This window comes from Bicyclus anynana, chromosome 3 (assembly GCF_947172395.1).
Source record: "Bicyclus anynana chromosome 3, ilBicAnyn1.1, whole genome shotgun sequence".
Taxonomy (NCBI): Eukaryota; Metazoa; Arthropoda; class Insecta; order Lepidoptera; family Nymphalidae; genus Bicyclus; species Bicyclus anynana.
The window spans coordinates 10,227,994-10,250,897 of NC_069085.1; the positions used below are offsets into that span (position 1 = coordinate 10,227,994).

Consider the following 22,904-nt stretch of genomic DNA (forward strand, 5'->3'; position numbering starts at 1 on the left):
CACTCAACGAGCAGGGCTTGAATGAAGAGTATATAGAGCTTTTAAAAGAAATTTACAGAACTAGCAAAGCTCGAGTGAAGCTTGAAGAGCCAGGACCATACTTCAAAATAGCACGTGGTGTAAAACAAGGCGACCCGTTATCACCCAAATTATTTATCACTGTTCTAGAGAGCGTTTTCAGAAATCTACAATGGGAAAACAAGGGAATAATGATAAATGGCAAATATCTGTCGAACTTACGTTTTGCTGATGATTTAGTTATACTCTCTGAAGACCCAAATGAACTAGAAAGCATGCTACAGTCTCTCAATCAAGAAAGTACGGCTAGGGGTCTGGAAGTAAATGAAAACAAAACAAAGGTTATGACAAACAAAGTTGAAGTACCTATCTATATCACATCCTCTAGATTAGAATATGTCGAAGACTATGTATACCTCGGTCATTTAATTTCCTTCAAGTCTGGCACAGAAAAAGAAATAGATAGAAGAATAAAAAACACATGGAATAAATACTGGGCCATGAAGGAAGTTTTCAAGGGAAACTTACACACAAAATTAAAAACAAAAGCAATGGACATTTGCCTTACACCTTGTTTGACATACGCAGCCCAAACCTGGCCAATAAATAAAAACACCCTGGACAAAGTGAGCAAATGCCAAAGGGGCATGGAGCGTAGTTTTTTGAAACTAAAATTAAGGGACAGAGTTAAAAACGAAGTCATCAGGAAAAGAACCCAAGCTAAAGATGCTGCTCGACATGTTCTCCGCCTTAAATGGAAATGGGCAGGCCACATACAAAGAACATCAGACGATAGATGGTCCCAAATTGTTACAAACTGGTACCCACGAGACTCAAAACGCAAACGGGGTAGACCATTAAGAAGGTGGAGTGACGATATAGTCAGGGTTGCAGGTAAAACATGGCAACGAACAGCCAGAGACAGAATACAATGGCTACAATTGGAGGAGGCTTTTACTGCTTTATGCAGTCCTTACAAAAAAGAATAATGAAATGAAAAATTAACATTACTAACATAATATATAAAAATTAGATAATATCAACTAACCTACTAACAATCTATAAAACTTGTAAACCTTAATAATAATTTTCAAAAAAATGTCTGTAATTGTAAGGAAATAAAGCTATTTTTATTTTTTTATTTTTTATTTTATTTTTTTATGCTATTTATATAATAAATAATTAAAAAATAGACACTACCGACTTCAAAAACACAAAGTTATGCAGTAAACTAATAAGCTGAAGAAAACATTATAATATTTTCTATCTACTGATTACTTTGAAGCCGGTGCCAATTGTACAATTAATGGGTAGGCAATCAATCGTACCGTTTTTTTCCACCTTAAGGATTCGAATTGTTTTCCGAAATTTATATGGGACCTACTTCGAAATAAACCCTTTACAAAAAGTAAAGAATTTTCAAAATCGGTCCACTCAGTAAAAAGTTACGCATAGTTTAACACTATGCAATAATTACAATAAATGGGAAAACAATTAATCATGTTCTATTTTCCTACTATTAGTTTTGAAATTGTTTTCTAACATTTTATGAGACTTTTAGGAATATACCCTTTCTATCAAAAAAAGAATAATCAAAATCGAACCACCCAATAAAAAGTTATGCTTGGTTTTACATTAAAATGAATGAGAAAACAATCAATCGCACATTTAGGATTGGAATTGTTTTTTAAAATTTATATGGGAGCTTTACAATCAAAATACCTTTACAATCTATAAAGAATTTACGAAATCGGACCACTTCGTAATAAGTTACGCATAGTTTTACAATACAATTAATGGGAAAATAACCAGTCATCTTCGTTTTTTTTAAATTTATAATGATTTGGGACCATTGTCGGAATATACCCTTTCTATTTAAAACAAAGTTATTTAAATCGGAATTCGAAGACATGCTTGGTTTTAAACTAAAACAATCAAGAATGATCAATTAAAAGAATTATCAAAATCGGACTACTCATGTTAACAGTTATGCTTGGTTTTACATTACGAAAACAGGGGATGATTGATTGTTTAACCATTAATTTTAGTATACAACCGATCGGTTGTATACTAAAATTAATGGTTAAACAGGTCGGACCGGTCCGATTTTGATAATACTTTTTTATTATAAAGGGTTCATTCCGATGATAGTCTTTTAAACATATGAAAAAGCAATTCGAACCCTATAGCTAGTAAACAATAGATAACTAATTGTCGGCCCATTAATTGGACCATTGGCACCGCCTTCAAAGTGATCAATAGATAGAAAATATTATAATATTTTCTTTCGTTTGTTAGTTTTCTGCATAAGTTTGTATTTTTGAAGTCGGTTGTATTTTAAAAAATATATATATATGTATAAAAAGCATAGATATTTTTAACAATTTAAATAATTTCGTCCACCAAAACATTTATGATTTTAAATAACATAAAAAACATGACTTTAAAAAAAATCATCAAAGTCGGAGCTGTTTCTGAGGACTTCCAGCATATGCTTGTTTTATTTATTATTTGATTCCATTATTTCTTTCATAAAAACGTGACATTTTTCATTATGAGAAGTACAGACATAAAGAGACGAATTTTAGTATTCCAAAGAATCATGGTGCAGGTGCCTGGTCCATTGATTATATTTGTTACATCAATTGTTGTGACCTGTAATAGAAAATTTCATTTAACATGACTTTTTAAAATGCACTGAAAATAAATATTTACATAATTATATATAATAAGAATTCCTATTCTCATCAGGGACATTTTTAGTCTATTTTCTGCTCCATTTACAAAAAATCATTTTAGGAAGCTCAGCTGTAACCTTGAAAAGTATAGAAATATGGATATTTTGTTACATTATTTACAAGCGGACGCCCGCTACTTCGTCTATGTGGAATTCAGTTTTTCACAAATTTGCACACAAACTTAAAGAGAAATTATAATGTGTTTATTTCAGTTTTTAAAAACAAAACTGTAAGTGTATCTAGGAAACATGTAGTTCATTGTTATTAAGCAGGTCAAAACTACCTTGTTCGTTCAGTAGCTAGTCCATGTGTTTTGGATCACAAGATCCTGGTTCTGTCTTTAAGAGATACTGAGTTTTTGCTTCTGCTAACAAATTCTTAGTCTGGAGTTGGGAAGTTGGTGGTGTCACACCCCGTGCCTCAGAGAGCATGTTAAGCCGTCGAACCCGGTCATTATCATTAACATTTCTGATAGTGATCATTAATCAATCTAATAATATCAACCTAAGCCGAATGAATAAAGCAAGTTACCTTGTGCTATTTTGCAAAAATGCCAGCGGCAACGTGGCTGCAGTAGTGTGGCTCGGGACGGGTACAGCTAGATCTTCATCTTTTATTTCTATCTCATGATATTTAACAATATATCTTCATTTTACAGCACCTGCAAAAATAAATCAGAAGTTATACATTTTACATAATTATTATTGCATGCACTGCACCTGCAAAAATAAATAAGAAGTATACATTTATGGGGTGTAAGAGGGAGGCTAGTACCAGTCAGCCTCTCCAACTGCCAACATCACCTGCACGTGGTGCACCCTGCAGATTGACCGACGAGGCTCTGGCGACCGACCAATGGCGGTTTAACCATTCTGATTCAGCTAGACTTCACAAGTACCACAGACCGGTGTCAGGCAGCAGCGATACCGGTGCGAGAAGTCTAGGCCTGCGAATGACCAACCCGCATGCCCAGCGTGGTCATTTATGGGCATTACCTTGCAATGTATAGTACAACACAACAAGATCCATGCAAGAGGCCTATGTCCAGCAGTGGACGTCTATCGGCTGATAAGGTATACATTTTACATAATTATTATTGTTACCAGTTAAGAGGATAATCCCAGAGGATGTTGCTATTTCGTGATCTAAACCAGACATTTTCTTTTAGCATAGTACTTGTAGAGCTTACTGTCCCGTGGGAGACTAACATTCCAAAGGACCACAGTATAAAACTGAATAAATATTATGACCAACAAATGAACTAACTAAAATGTCTATATGGTTAGTCTGTACGCCGTAGAGAGGTGCGAGAGGATTACCAGCAAAATCTCTCTATAATTTGCTTAGAGACCTTGGTCTCTCTAGAAGTGCAGATTTGGGTTACCAAATTTGGCAGACCTTACTATGCAGGGAGAACAACACGAGCAGAGAAGGGGAGTGTTAATCAATTGTCAAGGAATTCTTTAACCTTACCATTTGATCACAAGTCCAAGCTCTGCTCAGCGTTTTTCTCTCTGCCACGTGATGGACACCCACATGGTGAATCCATGAATTGGTAAGATATTCGTCTCAAAAAAAATCATGTTGTACACTAAAATAATTTAGTTGAGTAGGGTGAGACAAGCAACAATGGCCGCGTGAAATACAGTTTTTCACAAATCTCCCTTGATTTTTTCAGGAATAAAAGTTAATTTTAGTGAAATTTATCAATAGTTTTTTTGTTGAACAAGGTCTTTTAAATTTTTCGTCTGTCTGTGTTTCTGTTTCTCTGGGATAATCTTTGGAACGGCTGAACCGATTTTAATTGGACTTTCATTGGAAGATAGAGGAAGTTATTGAGCAATATTTAGGCTACTTTTTATCCCAGAAACATGGTTCCCGCTGGATGTTCAAAAACTGAACATCACACGGTTGAAATCGCGGGCGTCCGCTAGTATTATAATATTGGTTAGCCAATGTGGTTTTGGATAACGAGGTCGTGGCTTCGAATCCTGGGTCAGGCTATCAGATACTGAGTTTTTCTTTCTTCTAAGAAATTTACAGTTCTCAGCCTGGAGTTAGTAAGTTGTTTGTATTACACTCCCGTGCCTCGTCCAGGTCATTATCATTAACATCTGATAGTGATCCACAATGAATTTCACTTTATCACCCTTAGCTCACCAACCTTTATTGTAGCAGTGTGGTGGGTCTAAGCTCCATAACCCCTTTTCTATAAGGTCTGGCTCTGTAGTGTCGTTAAAATAGGCTGATAATGATGATGAAGCAGGTTACCTTGTGCTATATTGCAAACATGCCAGCAGCAACTGTGTGGCTCAGCACTGACACAGCTAGACCTTCATCTTCTATTTTGCTACAGCTGAAAAATTAAACATAAAGAATAAATTTTATGTATTTTCACCAGTTAAAAAACAAATAAAAACTAAAAGAATTTTATCAAGTGAAAAATGTGAAGAATAGATTATGAAAAAAAATATATAGAATTGAATTAAGAGCCTCCTCCTTTTTTTGAAGTCGGTTAAAAATAATTCAGTTAAATTCTCATCTTGGAGTTGGGAAGCCTTCAATTCCGATTATTATCATTAGCATCAGATAGTGGTTATTAATTAATTGAACATTATCACCCAAAGCCCACCAACAGCATTGGAGCAGTGTGGTGGGTCTCAGCTCCATAATCACTTTTCTATAAGGCCTGGCCCTGTAATGCCGTTAAAATAGGCTGATAATGATGATGAAGCAGGTTACCTTGTGCTATTTTGCAAACATGCCAGTAGCAACTGTGTGGCTCAGCACTGGCACAGCTAGACCTTCATCTTCTATTTTGCTACACCTGAAAATTTAAACATAAAGAATAAATTTTATATATTTTCACCAGTTAAAAAACAAATAAAAACTAAAAAAAAATTATTAAGTAGAAAAAGTGAAGAATAGATTATGAAAATAAAAACATAGAAATCGGTTAAAAATGATTCAGTTAAATTCTCATCTTGGAGTTTGGAAGCCTTCAATCCCGATTATTATCATTAGCATCAGATAGTGGTTGTTAATTAATTGAACATTATCGCCCTAAGCCCACCAACAGCATTAGAGCAGTGTGGTGGGTCTCAGCTCCATAATCACTTTTCTATAAGGCCTGGCCCTGTAATGCTGTTAAAATAGGTTGATAATAACGATGAAGCAGGTTACCTTGTGCTATTTTGCAAACATGCCAGCAAAAACTGTGTGGCTCAGCACTGACTGGCACAGCTAGACCTTCATCTTCTATTTTGCTACACCTGAAAATTTAAACATAAAGAATAAATTTTATGTATTTTCACCAGTTAAAAAACAAATAAAAACTAAAAGAATTTTATTAAGTGAAAAATGTGAAGAATAGATTATGAAAAAAAAACATGGACTCGAATTGAGAACCTCCTTCTTTTTTTAAAATCGGTTAAAAATGAAAAAAAATTCAGTCAAATTCTCATCTTGGAGTTGGGAAGCCGATAGCAAAATTTCACATATTTTCACCTGGTTAAAATTAAACAAAAACTAAAATAATTTTATTAATTGAAAAATGTGAAGAATAGATTATGAAAAATGTAAAAAAAAAAACAGTTTAATTCTCATCTTGGAGTTGGGAAGCCTTTAATCCCGATTATTATCATTAGCATCAGATAGTGGTTGTTAATTAATTGTACATTATCACCCTAAGCCCACCAACAGCATTGGAGCAGTGTGGTGGGTCTCAGCTTCATAATCACTTTTCTATAAGGCCTGGCCCTGTAATGCCGTTAAAATAGGCTGATAATGATGATGAAGCAGGTTACCTTGTGCTATTTTGCAAACATGCCAGTAGCAACTGTGTGGCTCAGCACTGGCACAGCTAGACCTTCATCTTCTATTTTGCTACACCTGAAAATTTAAACATAAAGAATAAATTTTATATATTTTCACCAGTTAAAAAACAAATAAAAACTAAAAGAATTTTATTAAGTGGAAAAAGTGAAGAATAGATTATGAAAATAAAAACATAGAAGTCGGTTAAAAATAATTCAGTCAAATTCTCATCTTGGAGTTGGGAAGCCGATAGCAAAATTTCATATATTTTCACCAGGTTAAAAACAAACAAAAACTAAAAGAATTTTATTAAGTGAAAAATGTGAAGAATAGATTATGAAAAATGTAAAAAAAAATCAGTTAAATTCTCATCCTGAAGGTGGGAAACCTTTAATCCCGATTATTAACATTAGCATCAGATGGTGGTAATTAATTAATTGAACATTATCACCCTAAGCCCACCAACAGCATTGGAGCAGTGTGGTGGGTCTCAGCTCCATACCTCCTCTACTATATGGAGACAATGATGAATGATGGATGTGTAGGATTAAAATAGCTTCTATGAAACATAACCTATTTTAACATACCTATTGCCTGGTTTCCATCTGTTTATCTGTTTATTCTATTGTCTTCTTTTAAATTATCTTCTTGAAATTTCTTAGTCTGGCTTGCAAGTAATGCTAAATTTGGGCTCATTTTTTGTGAGTTTGTTGGTACTGAACTTCTGCGAACATTGGTTATTTTTCAAAGCTTTGATTGCTTTTTGAGACATTGTGTAAATATTTTTTATATTAAAAACCGTCGTCATGCGGGTAAAATTCATGTGAAGAAGCAGGATTGCTGAAAGCATTAGGTATATATTTTAATTTTAATACATAATAAACTCTTATTTATCTCTCTCTCTCTCTCTCTCTCTCTCTCTTTCTCTCTAACTGCTTTATTGGTTCAGTGTAACTATCAGGAAATTCTGAGTTTGAGTCCTGGGTTGGTCTATGAAATATTGAGCATTTCCTTCTTTCAAGAAACTCACAATAAAAATCTATACCAATATGTATCCAACCCATTTTAAAATTAAATGTCTTAAATGGTGAAGCATAACATTGTGAAGAAACCTGCATAACTGAGAATTTTCTTAATTGTCTAGGTGTGTGAAGTCTGCCAATCCGCATTGGGCCAGCATGAAGGACTAAGGCCTAACCCTTCTCGTCCTGAGAAGTGACTCGTGCTCAACAATGAGCCGAAAATGAGTTGTTAAACTATATCTATACTAATATTATAAAGAGGTAATGTTTGTAAGTTTGTAAGTTTGTCACATTTTTTAAATGGGGTAATCTTCGGAACTACTGGTCCGATTTCAAAAATTCTTTCACCAATAGAATGCTACATTATCGGGGAGTGCTATATTTTATATTAGCATGATATATATTCGCCGAGTTAACACAGTTTTTGTCATACAGGTCGGACCGAAAATCCTCTTAAGCAGACTTATTCGCATGCGCTGCCTTAACCATTGTGTAAAATTGAAATTAATGTATGGAGGCTTTATGTATCTTTAAAAGTTCTACAAAAAAGTCCGCGACATCATATATCTATCTTCTATATATTAGCAGATATAGTACCTTTTGTGTTTTAAAAATTATAAATTTTATATACTTAGGTTTGTGTCATTATTTATGCTACTTAACTTAAATCCTTATCAAAATAAATTATTTAATAATCACAAGGATATTATGGAGATAAGATTTGCCCTTTATAGTATGTTAATTAGTTAAATAGTTTCGGAGATAATACAAAATTTCTCAAAGACGCAGAAATTCCGCTACATGACGCCCCGCGCTTTCAATTACGTGGTTCCCGTTCCTGTGCGAATATGGGAATCAAACATAAGTGTATGCCTAGGTTAGGGGTAGGGTAAGGGTAGGGCCTACCCCTATCCTAGGGGTAAGGAAAGGGAAGATTACGGGTAGGGTAGGGTACGGGTAGGGTAGGGGTAGGATACAGTTAGGGTACGGGTAGGGTAGGAGTAGGGTAGAGGTAGGACATCGATACTAAAGCCTATTTTCTATTTTTTGTCTGTCTGTTTGCCTTTTTTTTGACCGGGCATCACGCTGAAACTACAGAATGAATTCAAATGATACTTAAGACGATTTGAGACCATAATACGTAGAAGGATAATAAGATACTTTTTGTCGTGAAAACAAAATCAGAATTGGGTGAAGTAGGCGTAGAAAGTTTGTACGGAAAGTCCTTAATTTTTTTAGGTACAAGGTATAAGTTATAAAACTCGCAAAATAGAATGTGAAATAGGGGTTGAAAGTTGACATCGATTTTTACGCGGACGAAGTCGCGGGCGTCCGCTAGTATGTATTATAAAGAGGTAAAAATAGTGGTGTTCTAGCAGGTAAACTCTGGATCTACTGAACCAATTTTGAAAATTCTTTTACCACTAGAAAGCCACGTTATTTCTGAGTATCATAGGCTATATTTTATCCGCGTATTCTCAAACTGCAGAAAGTTGGTTAATATTTATATTAACACATTACACACATCACTAACTAGTCTCAAAGTAAGCTTAGCTTGTGTTATGGGTAGTAAAAGCTCAACTGAATGAGGAATGTTCATAAATAAATTATATATACTTTATAAACTCCAAGCCCACCAACCGATACTGATGAATGAAGGATTAGTAGGATTAAGTAGCATCTACAGGATGCTCGGGAGTATTTCCCATAACTCTAGGGTAGCTCCAAGTTCTATAAGGAAAATTAATTCAAAATGTCTAAGGAACATGTGTATTAAAAAACTTTAATAAAAACAAGTCAACCGACTTCAAAAACATACTTACTAAACTAAAAAACGAAAAATAACATTATACTAAGTTCTATATATCATATTATGTTCTAACTGATGATCAGTTTGAAGGTGGTGCTAGCCCAATGATGTATTAATTCAAGCCATGTAAGAATATCATAAATATTTAGGTTTTTAAGACAGTGTTCTTTCATGTAGTTCTTTCAGTAACAGCTTAAATTAAAACAACACCGGTGTAGCACAGCCTTCAAACTGATCATCAGTTAGAACATAATATGATATGAACTTAGTATAATATTATTTTTCGCTTTTTAGTTTAGCCAGTATGTTTTATGTTTTTGAAGTTGGTTGAATTTCTTTTATTAAAATTTTTTATTTTTCCATTTTTAGTGAAATCATCCTAGATATTGATCTAGCGCCAAAGGTATGTTGCTATGAGTCGTGATAAAACATTGTATTTGATTGCGTCTGACTTAGAATCAAACTAATTACTACTGTGAACCATCGAGGAGTTCCCTTAACTGTCTTCATTACCAGACCCCTCATACAGTCACAACCCATCTAGGTGGAAAGTTCTCATCAATACAAATTTATCAACACATGGTAGCTACTGTGAACTGTTGAGGAGTTCTCTTAACTGTCCTTCGTCTTCATCACCAGACCCCTAATACAGTCACAACCCATCTAGGTGGAAAGTTCTCCTCAATATAAACTAGTAGCTAAGGTAGCTATAAGTGGACTTGTCAACACCTTGAATTTATGAAAAATAGGCCCGAGTACCCTGTATAAAATGTAACTTAACTATGCCTAGTTTGTTTCAGCTGATGCTATATTTATGAACAGCACCAATACGTATAAATAAAATTTAAGTATATGTCTGTGATTTCAAAATAACTGTGTTTTCTCAAGTGCCTATATACAATACTGACATACAGCCATACTTCTTTAAAATGTTCATCTGTCTGTTTGTTTGAGCTAATCTCTGGAACAGCAGGGTCATTTTAATGGGACTTTTACTGGAAGATAGAGAAGATTATTGAGCAAGATATAGGCTACTTATTATTTGGGCCATTACTTGTTATTTAACATGGGCATACACTCACAACCACATAGACACTGAAATACATCCATGCTCATCACACTAATATGATGAGTTTGATTGCCACAACTGGCAATGGCATGTAGATGCAAAGAGCAATGATGCTATCACTGGAGAGCTGTTGCTGGTGTTATATCCCTATATCTCAGAGAGTATGATATGCTATATATCCCAGTCATTATCATTAACACCTGATAGTGATCCTTTTATAATTTAACTTTATTACCCCAAGCCTATCAACCTACATTGGAGCAGTGTGCATTTTACAGTAGGTGTTTAACTTAACTTCTTATTCTCTCTCTCTCTTCTTCTTACAGGCAAAACATCTCGTCTTTTTTAAAAATGTAGATGACAAACCATTCATAGTTCAATGTAAAATTTATTCTAAAAGTCCAATAGTCTAATCATTGATTATCTGGACATTACTGAAATAAAGAGAGTGAGTAAATTTAATTAAAAATACATAAACATACTACGCATGAAGAGACAGATGAATATCTTAGCATTCCGTGCAGGTGCCAGGTCCATCGCCTGGTAGAGAGAAATACTCCGAGCAGAGTCCTGGAGTTGTGACTACAGGATGTAGGGTTAAGGAATTCCTTGACAATTGATTAAACTCCCCTACTTGTGTTGTTCTCCCTGCTTAACCAAATTTGGTAAGATCCTACTAAGAGCAGCTTTGGATACTTATTCTTCTTTCTCTCTTTCTTCTACATAGAAGTTGCTGCCGTCCTAAAGATGCCAAGGTCTTTAAACAAGTTATAGAAAGATTTTGTTGGTAATCCTATTGCACTTACTTCTACGGCAGACAGACTAACCACATAGCCATTTTTACTTAGTTCATTTGTTATTATTATTTATTACAAAACCTTGACAAGAACCAGGTGAGAAATATAACTAAAATGTCCGGAGGCAATCTCACAGTAACACAGATGAGGGAATTCCTCAACTGTTCACAGAAGCTACATTGTCAAAAAGAAAAAAAAAGTAAAATGTGCAAAGCTTAGGTCTTATAGCTAAAAGCTATTTCTTTCAAACAACCTTCAATGAAAAATGTAGCTTATTATTGGCAAAAATTTTTATAAATCAAGGCAAGAAAAATATTGCCGAAATGGCCTCCGTAGCACAGTGGATTAACTACGCTTAAGTCCTGGGTTCTATCCCCGGCTGGGCCAATTGAAGTTTTCTTTCTGGTCTATGTCTGGCTGGCTAGTTAATACCCTACTGGCAAGTGATTTAGTGTTCCGGTGAGATATTATGTAGAAACAGAAATGTGTGTGGATTTTCATCCTTTGCCTAACTAGTTATCTCGCTTCCATCTTAGATTGCATCATCACTTATCATCTTATTCTATAATTATGTCAAAGAACAGATTTTCGTACAAAGTAAACTAACATACCTACTCTTCATTAGTCTGCCTAGTGCCTAACATAATTATAAAAACTTGTAATTGTAGTTTCAAATTAACAAATTGTTCTGGTTCATCATTACATAATTATAAACTACTTATTATAGATTCAAAAATAAAACTCAAATTTTACTTTACCTGCCTTTAGTACATATACCTGTGGTTTAATATTGAACAGTGGTATAGTAAAAAATTTACTTCTGGTAACAGATACTTTCAAATTAGTTCATGGAATTTGCTTTTCTCAGATGTTTATTTTCATTACCATTTCATAATTAACCTTATGTTGCTCCAGATTAAGCTACCTGTGATAACCAAATGAAAATCTGTTTAGTAGATCCAGAGAAGTAAACATTCAGACAGCTGCAGGTCAGACAGTTATTTGGGGTGCATTGCATCTACAAACCATAATGTGTAAACCCAGCATAATTGTATAATTGAGCACGAGTTTCATAAGAATTAGTAGGATTTTAATAATTCCCATATCTTGAGAAGACTACTAAGAAACCTAATTAACTAACTAATGTAATCATTATCTGATCAATAGCTATTATTAAAGTATTTTATTATTAGCTAAAACTTAAAGTAGGTACATACCGGAGACTAAATTTGTAGAATCAAGTTTCGGTAATCTCTGTAGGGTCTTCTCTGGATCATCGGCAGGCGAAGAACCACACTCAAAGCATTTTCTTTTGTTCTTCTTCATAGTTATAGAGACACTTGAACTAACAAAGTCTTATTTTTAACATAATGAAAAACCACAACACTCAGATGAAACGTAAAAGACTTATAGATCTTCTCAACATCAAGAATGGCGAGGATATTACACAGCAGGTTGCTTAAATCCAATCCATGAAGAGGTCTTCATAAATATTAACAGGCCGTGGCAAACATTTATTTTATTATTCGTGAATTTGTGTTTTAAGATATTTGGTGAAATGACGCCATTTTCATTTTATAACATTTTTATTTTTTATTAAGTAATTGGGGTTGCCACACTTCGTTTAGAAAATCTTACCCATGCGTTACTAAAACAATATTCAACGAGAGTGTCTCTCTATATTTTTATAGAAGAAAAGTATTTATTCAGTTATTAAAGTCATATTTAAATCTAAAAATGTATTAGATTTATCAAAATATTATGTCAGGCGTGAGCTACTAATGATAATAATATTGCTACAACTACCAGACGGTAGAACCGTATGGATGATGACACCACAGGTCTAGCCCCCGTAGGTATAACCAAACTTTGTTCGAGAGTTGACCCGGCCTGTTTTAAACTGTGGTGAGCGGTGAGGCGAGTGCGGCTGCGCTAGTTTAATGAAAAATGAAATGAAATGAAATTGCAAAGCACAAAGAGACAATACCTACGTGTATTTAATATGAGAGATGGTTATCTGTATCCACATAGTTATATTTAAATTTTAATGTTATTATGTTTATAGTGGACCTGTTAAAGAAACCGATAGTAAACAAGATACAACTTAGTTTTACTACAATATGTAAACATTTTAATTCAACCCCAACAATATCTGCTTACATGTCGCCTTCTAAATCTAACTCCAATCAATATTATACATAAATATATTTATAATTAAAAACAGTGCAGTCTTACACAGTTTTCTAATGCAGAAAATGAACACTTACGATGTATGTGACTATGCTATAGCTGAACTTGTTCCAGATCATATTTTGGAGAACATATTTACGTTCTTGTGTTTACGCGATCTTAAAAATTGTGCACTAGTTTGTAAGACGTGGTTCAGAGTTTTAAATGACGAAAATAACGACGTGTGGAGATTGCATTGTCACAAAAGATTAGCCGAAGAAGTCATGAAATCGGACTTGCTCTCAAATTTATCAACATACAAATCAAAATTGAGAGCTTTCTATCATGCGTGGAGTCCATACGACTGTTCGAGGAATATTTATATTAAGCCCAATGGATTCACTTTACATAGGTCTAATTTCATATTTGAATTATTTTTTAATTATTCATTGTATGTTTCACATAATGATCAATATTTTTTGTTCAAGGAACCCTGTCGCCCAAAGTACTGATGCTTGTCGCGGTAAGATTGGGTTTTATCGAGGTAGACATTCATGGGAAGTTATATGGGAAGGCCCCCTTGGTACAGTAGCAGTAGTGGGGATCTCTACTAAAGAGGCCCCATTGCAATGTCAAGGATATGTAGGACTTCTCGGTTCAGATGAACATAGCTGGGGATGGAATTTGGTTGATAACCACTTATTACACAATGGAGACACACATGGCAGATATCCTCTTTTAAATAACTGTCCTAAATATCAAGTAAGTAATTGATTTATGTTAGTAGATATTGAGCAACCAGCTGACACCCACAACTTCATTTCAAATCTGTTATTAAAAGTCCAGTGAAAACCATGCATTTTCAGTATAAAAAGTACACATAAAGTCCTGATTTTGTTAAGCCTTTCCCTAGATTAGACAGGCAAAAATTTTAAAAATTCAAAATTTTTGCCTGTCTAATTAAATAAAAGATTTGTTTCAGTAGTGTAAATAACTATAAGCACCATTTCTGGACATAGCCCTCGTGCATGGACTTCCAAACAAACAAAACAGTCTTAAGCTGCCAGCATCCAGTGGCTCCCTGCAATCTGCTTGATGTCATCGGTCCAGCGAGTGGGGGTTGACCAACACTGCGCTTTCCGGTTCAGGGTCAACATTCCAGCACCTTGAAATCCCAACATCCATCGGCTCTTCGAACTGTGTGGCCTGCCCATTGCCACTTCTGCTTTGCGACTCGCTGAGCTATATCAGTGACTTTGGTTCATCTGCGTATCTTCTCATTTCTGATTAAATCACGCAGAGAAACCCCAAGCCAAGAAAATATTAATTTTAGAACACATGTACTTTGAACATTTTTAATTAATTTTCGGTAAAGAATATAAGAGTTATGGAAAATACTCCCCAGCACCCTGTAAACAGGAATTAAGAAATTGAATATCACATGTCTCAAACTGCAGAAAAGTCTGCCAATCTGCGTTTGGCCAGTGTGGTGGACTAAGGCCTAATCCCTCTCATACTGAGAACCCTCGTGCTCAACAGTGAGCCAAATATGGGATGTTAATGAATGAATGAATGAATATACAGGAAATAATCTTTTTCTCTATATTTCAGGTTGGAGAACGCATTAGAGTAATCTTAGACTGTGAAGGTCACACCTTATCATTTGAAAGAAATTATGAGTTTTTAGGTGTGGCCTTTAGAGGTACAGAAAATTTTATGCTTTTAGTAATTTATAAGATGAATTATTATCTTTCTTTGTGAGATGATACAGTTCTTCTACTTATACAAAATAATTATAACTCCTACAAAGGTACCCAGATTTTGATAAAATAATGTACAAATTTAAAATTTATTACTTTATATTTTCACTATATAATCAATGTTACCACATATAAATGTATTTTCTAAAAAACCAGTTTTAGTGTTGTTTTTAAAAGCATTGTTTTGTTTTAATTTTGATATAGGTAGTATGTTTTAGCACATCAGATTTCCTTGGCTTTATAATCACAATTTTTTTCTTTTCTAATACAGGACTACCATTCAGGAAAAAGCTATATCCCACTGTGTCAGCAGTTTATGGAAATACAGAAGTATCTATGGTGTATGTGGGTCCACCTGCAGACGGGTGATTGAAAATAAAGGAAAACTGTTCTAGTCAATAACCAAATCAAGAATTGGTAACAACTACTATGAATTTCATGTCTTTTTATACCAAATGAGTGTATTTTAACTGTGTGATAAGACCTATATGTCATCTGAATATCAAATGTATTTGGTAGAAATGAACATGGAATAGGTCAAGATTAAATAAAAATATGTAATACTAAATTATACTGTTTCTTAGTTTCTTCTTCCTATTCTATTCTAAATATACCCATTTTGTGTATTTCATTCATCTATACTTATATCAAATCTGTACAGAGATCAAGTCTGTATATTTTTGTTTGTCTGTATGTTCGTTTTAGAAACAAAAACTACTAGACGGATTTTAACGAAAATTGGTACAATTATTCTTCATACTGCAGCGCAGGTAATACTATTCTATAGTATACTATACTATACTAGGTATAGGTATACTTTTCAATTTTCAACACGCAACAATCAATAGGAGCAGAGCAATGAAGGGAAATGTTGGAAAAACAGAAGAAGTTACTATATTTTTACAGCGATACTACTTTAAGGGCTGGATTAAAGAGGTCTAAGGGCTGACGAAGTCGCAGGCGTCCACTAGTATATACTAATATTATACAGAGGAAAGATTTGTTTGCAATCTTTGATTGAGCTCTGAAACTACTGAACTGATTTGAAAAATTCGATTACTGTTGGGTACATTGCTACACTCCCCGAGTGATATAGGCCGTTTTTTTATCTCCGTATTCCACGCGGCGTCTCCTCGTTCATAATAGTTCTATATCTGGCTGTTAGACCCACCACATAACCTCAGTGCGAGGCTGGGCTTAGGATTATAATGTTAGACTCTAACGATCGTGTTGAGTTAACGACCTGGTATTTTTTTTCATTCTTTACAAGTTAGCCCTTGACTACAATCTCACCTGATGGTAAGTGATGATGCACTCTAAGATGGACGGGGGTTAACTTGATAGGAGTAGGATGAAAAATCCAAACTTTCGGTATCTACACATCGTACCGGAATGCTAAATCTAAATTGATGGTAACTAGCCACGGCCGAAGCCTCCCACCAGCCAGATCTGGACCAATTAAGAAAACCTCAATCGGCTCAGCCGGGGATAGAACCCAGGACCTCCGTCTAGTATATCCACTGCGTCACGGAGATAGCTGTACATTCAACCACCCTAGGGATTTTTTCAAAACTATTGAAATTAGTTTTAGATAATTGGTTTCGTTATCTATATCTATTACCGTTTTAACCATTGATTGCGGAACATCCTGTATATATATAGATGGCGGTAGTTGCAAGCCATCGTCGGTAGTGGCAGTGGCTGATTTTTTTCCCATCGTTTTAAATTAGACTTGATATGTACTATGTTAAAAATACCTATGGTTATGTATAAATTAAAATATTTTGCAAAATTTAGCATTTTTTAGCATTTGAAATTTCCCGCAAAAACGTTCAATAACATAAGTGATAGCTTTGAGTGTCTTAGCGGGAAATTTCAAAAGAAATTTTATGGTGCGATTTTTCATGCATTTAATTTCATTTTTATTATTATACATATTTTTCATGTTAAACTTGTATATCTATGTTTGCGCTATTCATCGAAGAGCTGTAAAATCTCGGTCCAAATCTAATTCAAGACTGTAAGGCAATCATATTAAAACAATTTCATTTATTTGTAATATATTTTAATACATTTTGTGGTTACCAAACATACAACGTGACAAAACAATCAAACAATGTGCTGAGATTCTGACTACAGGTAGGTATAATTATATTATGCTAATACTTCCTCGGAGTTAGATTATTTACTTATTTCGCCTTTATATACTTTGGTTTAAAAGCTATAACACTTCATTTATAACCTAAATATTTCTAACCCTTATTGCCATCCTTTATTCCTGATATTTCAAATTAAATTGACGCATCAAGCGGCCGCTTGCTTCGCCCTCAAATGCAGCCGCAAATATCACAACATAAAGGCTAACCCAGTATCAACAGGGTTACGAGTGTAGTAGTGAGTTACGATTGCATTAATTAATATTATTAGTTTACATAATCTTCTAGTTTTTTATCATGTAAATGATCTTTCATGTGAGGCTTAACTTTAGTAGGAGGGAACTTCGTGAGAAAAAAATCTGCAATAAGGCAAAATAGTTTGCACAGCAAAGGGCAAAGGATAGCTTGGTGGATCACTGCGGCGATCCGATACCAAGGTCCGTCGAATGGGTCCAAAATCGCAGGGCAAAGCATGTGGTTTAAATTCACTTGTGCTGGCTGTAAAAGATAGGTAAACATGCATTAGGTACTAAATAATCTGATCTTAATAAAAATTGTAAAATCAGATTGTATTCTATTTATATTTAAAATAGTTCAAACCCTATTCAGCCCTTTTGGGGTAGTATTTTGAAAAATGTTGAAAGACGATTTTTTTTTTTTTTTCAAACAGTTAGTACACATACCAAACTTTTTACAAATCTAACTTGAAGAATGATGGCACTTTTCTTACAAACTTTCAACCCCTGTTTCACCCCCTTCTGATTTAATATTCGCGACGAAAATTATCCTATAAGTTTCTACTAAGTATTATGGTCTCAAATCGTACCAAGTTTCTTTTTAATTCATTTAGTAGCTTCAGCGGTTAGCCCGGTCAACAAAAATACGGACAGAGAGATTTTTGGCTTCAGTATCGATTACATAAATAATGGCTTCCAACATTTTTTTTACAAATATCTTTAATGTACAGAATTGAGCTTGTTTTATTATAAGTATAGATACTTACGATGGCGATGATTTGTAAAATAATGAAGTGATACAATAAATTAAGACAATAGCTGAATATAGCCCAATTAAAATCCCAGAAAGGTTCTATGTTATATACACCTGCGAAAAAGGAAATGTGATTAAATTCAATAAAATATTCTAATATTAAAACTAATAAATTAAAAACGTACCACCAATCCTTAACAGGTAATATGGTATCACACACATCATTCCATGCTGTATCCAATATAATGCAGCTTCTGCTAAAATCTAATTGAACAGTTAATGACATTATAATATACCAACATTAAATTTATTATACATTTTATAGGTACATGTATATGTGTGGCAAGGACAATAGAACCTTCTTTTCAAGACATTAGCTTGTAAACGAACCTTCGACAAAGCTAGCGCGTATGTCCCAATATTTTTTGTAATATGTCCCAGTATTAAGTTTTGCTCCAAAATAGGTACTATTTTATCCCTAGTGATATCAAATTCATTTAAATAGGTTTAGCCGTTAGTAAGTAACATACATTATTTGCATTTAAAATGATTATCCTTATTTATTTTTATATTCATAACGACAAAAGCAATGTTTATTTTATGTGTATGCCTGTAATGCAAGTAAGTAAAGGTCGTGCGACGATTAATAAGCATCCGTCGGGGGTGAAAAGGATGAGCAAAGTGTTGCCTACAAATTGACTTTCATCCTTCACGATCAAATGAACCCATCTACATTCGAGAGCTCTCATACTCCGTCGCGCAACCTGTCCATAAAAACAAAATTGCATACAAATTCATTGAGAAATGCGACACATACACACAACCATAAGAAACTTAATTTAGTTATTGGACTGTTTAGTTAGCCAGTGACAAGTACATTAAGATAGCCTTTAATAATTTTAAAATACCTAAACCCTTGATATTCTTAAATAAGAGGATTACAATAATTATAAGGTAACAAATGACAATTAATGGACAAGCATAAAATATAAAAATGTGGAATAGCATTTTGGAAAATTCAATAAATATTGGGATGGTCCAAGGTAAAATTAGGAGGGTCTAAACAGACAACATAAAATTATTTTCTAATGGACAAGTTTACACCTGCAGATGGGGAGCTGACTGCGTAATGTTATACCTAATTATACGTCCTGAAAGTAGGTAAATGACTGAAGACTTGAACATTTTCAATAGTCGGTAGAAGTACCAATTTATTAAAAAAATGCATTAATAATTACTTATGTATTTATACCTAACTGAAAAAGGTACATTTTATCTGAAAAATATCTCTTGTTTATATGAAATTTTAAAATCTCTGTTACACATATACACAGGGTGTCCCGTAAGAAATGGATAAAACGCGAATGATAATTTGACCACCTAATTATGTAAAACTAATTTGAATAGTTTTGAAAAAATCCCTAGGGTGACCAAGTTATATTTTTTATGGATATTACAAATTGGGTAGGTGGGTTTTTATTTAAAAAGGCTGATAACGATTATAACGAATTTATTTCGAAAAATGCTCTATTCATTGAATAAACAAACATTTTGTTATGCTACAGATCTGACAAGAGGAAATTTTTGTTTAGATGATTTTATTAACAAGTCAATACAAACAACTGCATTAGTTTTAGATAGGTAGGCAGATATTGTTTATTTGATTATCATTTTGAAGATAAAGTTGGAAAGTTATTGAAAATTCAGCACCTCCCATACATTTTTACCAAAAACAATGTAACTACAAAGAGTAGACACAAGTTTATACAAAACAAACTTCGATAAATGTACAACATTTTAAATTTTTCATACGTTTTTTTACAGGACTTTTTTTTTAAATCAGGTTGTCTTAATGCAAGAAAAATAATTATTGCACTGAAAGCGTCTTCTACAAAACAAATAAAACAATAGTATTGAAATATATTGGTAATTAAATCCGTAATGTTAAACGAAAATCAGATTTTAAAATCTTAATTATGGTAGCATTGAAAAAAAATGATTCAAGATGGAAAAAATTTAAAAGTCCGAAACAAAAAATACAACTTGGTCACCCCAGGGATTATTCAAAACTATCCAAATTAGTTAATAGGTGGTGTATTTTCGTTTTTTCAAGCAAGTTATTAGGACTCAGTAGGGGTATATCACAACATAGTTTGAAGTATAATATTAAGCCAAGTGTCCCCAATCATAAGGTGTAAGATGATAAAACTTTTTGATAAACATTTTTTTTCAATAAAAAATCCAGCATTGTTTATGAAATAGTAGGAACAAGTAGGTGCCAAATGTGCACAATAGGCTAATAATGCATGAAAATGACATAATTTTGTTGGCTGATGGGTTGATTGAGAATAAAGGCTTCCAAGGGGTGACTACGCACCAACTAATGAACAGCGCGGCAGCTTGTTGCTAGGTACACTGATGACGTGGTAATAATTGCAGCAAGCACTTGAGCACAAACATCAAATAATTGGTCCTTTATGGCAATGGCTTGAAGTGTATGTCTAGCTGTGAAGACCAGTCTAAAATGACGGAATGATGATATATAATGGCCATATTGATACCAAATACTGTTTTTTTTTAAATTTAAATAAGTACATATTTGCAATGTGATGGAGTAAATAAAATAAAACATTTAATATATGAGAAGCCTTAACTTAATATTACTATTTAATTATCAAAATGTGATGTACTAACTGTTCTTGAGGCAGTCTCTGGAAATAGGAATGCTAAAAGTGGACCATTTAACAAGTTCAAATGGATACGAAATAACACTGTCACTGTCTTGCTGGGTGGAGCAGCTAATAAATAGATCTGAAATAATATAAAGATTAACAATTTTTTTCGAAGTAAGTATATGAAATTAAAAAAAAGGAACAAAATACATCTCATCAAAATAAGCCTATTTAAATGGTCTGAACTGCACAAGCCTTCTCTTTCCTACATTATGGGAGACTTGGAATACACACACTTCTCAACTCTATGCTTGACTCTGCGTCGGCAATAATTAAGGCAGCAGCTTAATGTCTATTTATGAGGCAAGAGGGTGTAAATCTACTGACTTTCCAATTCTCTGTAAAATCCAATTAACAGTAATTTCAGTAGCTTAATTCTTGAGCAGAACTCAGAATTTATTAGTTTTATAAAAATTATAATAAACATCAACTGGTCAGACCACAAATTATAACATCATTATCATCATTTTCATACCATCCACTGCAGGACATAGGCCTTTTATAGGTACTTTAAAATCCTTCACAATCCTGAGCTGCCTGCAAATTATATACTACAGTGTTTTACAGATAGCATGGGTACAGTGACAGTTTGTTTCACTCTTGAAAGTTTGCCACTATTCACGATAATAGTATGTATTATCAACTGTTGAGTTTCTTGCCGGTATCTTCTCAGCAGAACCTGCCTTCCGAACCGGTGGTAGAATCTTTACAAATAGTCAACTGACGTGTCAAAAGTGCTTGTAAACTGAGCCTACTTGAAATAAATGATTTTTGATTTTTTTTTTTTGATTTTATGAACATAATAAGGCAACTGTCACCGTACCCATGCTATCTGAAAAACACTATTGTAGTATTGTCACACTTTGTTCCTGTTACGAATGCTAGTGATGAATATCAACTCAATTAAATGTTATACTAACCTGGAGCAATGTAGTTATGTGACATGGATTCAACAAATAAATAACAGTCCGGGACGCAAATTTAAAACCAATTTCCATGCCCCATAGTAGAGCTAGTAGTATCACTAGTAATCTTTTTCCACCTCTATCACTTTTTACATAGAAATTCTCTTTCGGAATTTGCAACTTAGGATACGTTTTTACCTACAAATGAAGTATATTTCATTACTTTAACATGTAGATTAACTAGAATTTCTTTGTAATTTAATTAAGGCGATTATGTACCTAGATAGGTACATGCATTAATTACTTTTAAAAAAATTACTAATAATAAGGTATAATTGTTCACTTGTAAAATGAAGAATTCTTACAATTATATACACGCAGGTCGCTGTTACCAATATTGTTTCGATTATTTGTCTTTCAGGCGATAGAAAATATGCACACTCAGGGCCGACATTTCTCGGGACTGCTTTGTTAGCACCACTATAGGCCCATTCAAACATGTTGAAAAAATTGCTTAATTATAGAGAACATAAAAGTATAATAAATTTAATAAATATAACTATGTATAGATTTTTGTAAATAATATTTCAATTCTGCGTCTTTCTTCCATTTTCTAATTTCCATTTCCCGCTTTTTGACAACTCAAAGATAGTGTGACCATCATGAAATTGGGTTGGGTCTGGGCCACAGACCACTATAGTATAGACTAGAAAGGTCTGGGTGGGACGTCAATAATTATTCTAATAATTTAAGCTATGTGTTTATGTATAGATCAGTGTTTACCTCAGACGACGGACTTATTACTTAAGGACTACTATCGCACCCGTGTGTAAGAGCCGTGATAGCCTAGTGGATATGACCTCTGCCTCCGATTCCGGAGAGTGTGGGTTCGAATTCGGTCCGGGGCATGCACCTCCAACTT

General features: G+C 33.8%; 2 protein-coding genes and 1 long non-coding RNA gene across 13 annotated transcripts; 1 reads left to right on the forward strand and 2 right to left on the reverse strand.

Annotated features, from left to right (window-relative positions):
- Window positions 1-1,512: 1,512 nt before the first annotated feature.
- On the reverse strand, window positions 1,513-13,010 carry LOC112050524 (uncharacterized). Of its 11 annotated transcripts, none has more exons than XR_008252306.1 (10): window positions 12,488-13,010; window positions 12,029-12,195; window positions 9,212-10,907; window positions 7,160-7,296; window positions 6,563-6,647; window positions 5,940-6,028; window positions 5,499-5,583; window positions 5,028-5,112; window positions 3,288-3,417; window positions 1,513-2,673 (listed from the first exon to the last, which is right to left on the reverse strand). It is a non-coding gene; the product is annotated as an uncharacterized LOC112050524 (long non-coding RNA). The 11 variants fall into 11 exon arrangements; XR_008252313.1 differs by lacking the exon at window positions 9,212-10,907 and adding an exon at window positions 10,956-11,214; XR_008252311.1 differs by lacking the exon at window positions 9,212-10,907 and adding an exon at window positions 10,956-11,214 and having other exon boundaries at window positions 7,160-7,412.
- A 172-nt stretch (window positions 13,011-13,182) lies between these two features.
- On the forward strand, window positions 13,183-15,767 carry LOC112053351 (F-box/SPRY domain-containing protein 1). Its single transcript, XM_024092742.2, has 4 exons — window positions 13,183-13,851; window positions 13,928-14,201; window positions 15,051-15,141; window positions 15,471-15,767. Exons 1-4 carry the CDS (start codon window positions 13,517-13,519, stop codon window positions 15,566-15,568), a joined length of 798 nt encoding a protein of 265 aa, XP_023948510.1. The 5' UTR covers window positions 13,183-13,516; the 3' UTR covers window positions 15,569-15,767.
- A 1,475-nt stretch (window positions 15,768-17,242) lies between these two features.
- On the reverse strand, window positions 17,243-22,652 carry LOC112053358 (transmembrane protein 164). The gene is made up of 6 exons (XM_024092755.2): window positions 22,348-22,652; window positions 21,998-22,180; window positions 21,040-21,156; window positions 18,531-18,609; window positions 18,359-18,459; window positions 17,243-17,853 (listed from the first exon to the last, which is right to left on the reverse strand). Exons 1-6 carry the CDS (start codon window positions 22,480-22,482, stop codon window positions 17,623-17,625), a joined length of 846 nt encoding a protein of 281 aa, XP_023948523.1. The 5' UTR covers window positions 22,483-22,652; the 3' UTR covers window positions 17,243-17,622.
- Window positions 22,653-22,904: the final 252 nt, after the last annotated feature.